The following is a 3,656-nucleotide window of genomic DNA, read 5'->3' as shown; positions in this document are numbered from 1 at the left end:
TCACAGCAATTCTGTCTGAATAAAGATTGCATGCAAGTAAGTATGCTCTTGTCTAACACTGCAGTTTATTAGATTTAAGCACATACAGACATAAGCAGTAGGTTTAGAACATCCCAGATATGTGCTGTGACAAAGTTTCTCCTCTATCTTGGTGGGTCCTGCGCTTATTGGTGGATTTTCTTGCCTCAGAGATTCACCATGTGGGTTGGGGAACAGCCCAGAGACCTTCCCCTCTGGAAGAACCCACAGTCCAGGTCAATTGGGAGGCTTGGGGGGAACCCGGGCCCGCCCTCTACTCCGGGTTCCAACCCAGGGCCCTGTGGACTACAGCTGTCTATAGTGCCTCCTGTAACAGCTGCATGACAGCTACAACTCCCTGGGCTACTTCCCCATGGCCTCCTCCAAACACCTTCCTTAGTCTCACCACAGGACCTTCCTCCTGGTGTCTGATAACGCTTGTGCTCCTCATTCCTCCAGCAGCACACCCTCTCACTCCCAGCTCCTTGTACCTCTTGCTCCCAGCTCCTCACACTTGCACCACAAACTGAAGTGCGCTCCTTTTAAAACCCAGGTGCCCTGATTAGCCTGCCTTAATTGATTCTAGCAGCTTCTTCTTAATTGGCTCCAGGTGTCCTAATTAACCTGCCTGCCTTAACTGGTTCTAGCAGGTTCCTGATTACTCTAGTGCAGCCCCTGCTCTGGTCACTCAGGGAACAGAAAACTACTCATCCAGTGACCAGTATATTTGCCCTCTACCAGACTCCTGTACCCCACTGGTCTGGGGTAACATTTGGAATGGTATTCAATAATTAACAGCAGGTTTACAGTGTCCAGTTGCTCAAACACTGGAGAGAAAGGGTGTCAGGAAAAATGTCTCTCAAGATTACTTCAGAGGACTCCTCCAAAGTACACCATATTAGCTATTTCTTTATAACTTCTACAAACAAATAGGTCATAGTGACTCCTACTAGATCATCACTTTTCCTAACTTTCTATAAACTTCTAATATCAGAGGTGTCCAGACACAAGGTTTTAATCCATTTATCTTCTCTGATTCTCACTTATTTACTTGTCTGTCCACTCCTCCCATTCTTTTTAGCGGGAACTGCCAGCTAGATTTTAACCTTGCATCTTAAAGCCTGCTTTCCAATTAACCCTTATCTGTGTGGTGTTCTCTTTTATTAATTCATAGTGGCTGAGTGCACATCATATGGTTGCAATTGGGTTGATCACATTCTGAAGTACACACTCCTCAAATCCGGGGTAACATGGTCCAGTTCTCAAAAACACAGTTTCATCACCCTCACCAACAAGCTCTAGTAGAATGCCCTCAATTTCTTCACCAGCTTTCCTATATTGCACTATCTAACTGAGACATTTGCTTTATCCTCCAGGCTTCCTGAAGGATTGTACATAGGAAAATCAGGTAAATTTTGCTCACCAGATCACTGACCATATGATAAAGAAGTTCAGCATTGTAGTTGCTTTCTTTATTTTTGGCTATCAGAAACCGTAGCTTCACTGCATCAAACTGATGAAGAACCCTGTTCACATAGGGTCTAATGGAAAGCCACCTGGCTTCAGAAAGCTGCAATATCTTCCGGTGGTCTGCAAGTCAAGGAAAGGCTGAGTGACAGGGTGTGTGGAGGTGGGGGCTGACAGGTGATACTGAAAGAGATCAGGTGATTGAGAGAGAGAGGGAACTCAACAACGGAGAAAGCAGTGCTTGGTGATCCAGTGACAACAGGTTAGGTGTGAGGAACTTCTCCGACTGTGAACTTTCACTATGGTGAGCTCAGTCAAACAGCACAGAACACCCTTGATTAATGAGGAGATATTTTTTCCCCTTGTCATCACTCAGGTTTATAGTTTGTGTCCCCCGGTGTTCACCTTCTGCAGGTGTATTTGCCCACTTTTTCACGAAGCTCTTTGGTTTTGACCCCATAAACGATAGGGTTGAGCATGGGGGGGATGAGGAAATAGAGGTTTGACAAGATGATGTGAAAATGAGGAGCAATGTCCTGACTGAACCGGTGCACCAGAGTGGAGAAGAGGCCAGGAGGATAAGACATCATCATCACACAGATGTGGGCTGTGCAGGTGTTGAGAGCTTTCTGGTGGGCTTCCTTGGACGAGATTCTGAGGACGGCCCTGATGATCAGACCATAGGACAGAGCAATGAGCGTCAGGTCTAACCCGATGACTACAAATGCCAAAACCAAGCCGTACATCCTGTTCACTGTGATGTCCCCACATGACATCTTTGCCACAGCTATGTGCTCGCAGTACGTGTGGGGAATAATGCGGTTGGCACAGAATGGGAGTCTGCTCAGGAGCAAAGGCATTGGCAGAATGAAGAGAACAGCTCTTATTAAACCCACTAGCCCTAGCTTAGCTATTCGTACGTTGGTGACGATGGTGGCGTATCTCAGAGGGTTACATATGGCAACGTAGCGATCGAAGGCCATTGTCACGAGGACGGCAGAGTGCATAATAGAAACTGCGTGAAGGAAGAACATCTGGGTGAGGCAGCCATCCACAGTAATGTTTTTCAAATCAAACAAAAATATAAAGAGAGCCTTCGGCATGATGGAAGTTGACGTGCTGATGTCTGTGACTGCCAGCATGCAGAGCAGCAGGTACATCGGCTTGTGCAGGGTCTGTTCTTTTCCTACAACAAACAGAACCGTGAAATTTCCCAACAGGCCGATAATGTAGAACACAGAGAAAGGGATGGAAATCCAGACGTGGGCAGCTTCCAGGCCAGGGATGCCCATTAGGATGAATGTTGAAGGGTCAGAGGAGGTGAGGTTGAAACCTGCCATGAGGTGGTCGATGCATCAATCAGGCTCAGAAATGCTCAAGGTCCCTGTGAAGGGAGAAAAGCACAGCAAGCGGGGTTACACACTTTATAACAAATAATACGGTAAATACTTTATAGTAGAGCTGTCGATTAATCACAGTTAACTCATGCAATGAACTAAAACCAATGAATCCTGATTAGTCCCACTGTTAAAGAATAGAATACCAATTGAAATTTATTAAATATTTGGATGTTTTCCTATATTTTAAAATATATTGATTTCAGTTACAACACAGAATACAAAGAGTATAGTGTTCACTTTATTTATTATTTTATTACAAATGTTGCAATGTAAAAATGATAAAAGAAACAGTATTTTTCAATTCACCTCATACTAGTTCTATAGTGCAGTCTCTTTATCATGAAAGTGCAACTTACAAATGTATTTTTTTGTTACATAACTGCACTCAAAAACAAAACAATGCAAAACTTTAGAGCCTACAAGTGCACTCAGTCCTACTTCTTGTTCAGCCAATCTCTAAGAGAAACAAGTTTGTTTACATTTATGGGAGATAATGCTGCCCACTTCTTAATTACAATGTCAGCTGAAAGCGAGAAGAAGCATTCCCATGGCTCTGTTGTAGCTGCAGTCGCTACATATGTATGTGCCAGACATGCTAAAGATTCAAATGCCTCTTCATGCTTTGGCCATCGTTCCAGACAACATGCTTCCATGCTGAAGACGTTCATTAAAAATATAATGTGTTCATTAAATTTGTGCTTGAACTCCTTGGGGGAGAATTGTATGTCCCCTGCTCTGTTTTACGTGCATTTTGCCATATATTTCATGTTA

The 3,656-nt window shown here is 44.0% G+C and overlaps 1 protein-coding gene across 1 annotated transcript; it reads right to left on the bottom strand.

The window, feature by feature from the left end:
• Positions 1-556: 556 nt before the first annotated feature.
• On the bottom strand, positions 557-2,861 carry LOC101934962 (olfactory receptor 52P1-like). The gene has a single exon (XM_008176697.3). It carries the CDS (start codon positions 2,823-2,825, stop codon positions 1,887-1,889), a length of 939 nt encoding a protein of 312 aa, XP_008174919.2. The 5' UTR covers positions 2,826-2,861; the 3' UTR covers positions 557-1,886.
• Positions 2,862-3,656: the final 795 nt, after the last annotated feature.

This window comes from Chrysemys picta, chromosome 1 (genome assembly GCF_011386835.1).
Source record: "Chrysemys picta bellii isolate R12L10 chromosome 1, ASM1138683v2, whole genome shotgun sequence".
Classification (NCBI taxonomy): Eukaryota; Metazoa; Chordata; order Testudines; family Emydidae; genus Chrysemys; species Chrysemys picta.
This window is presented reverse-complemented; position numbering and strand designations above follow the sequence as displayed.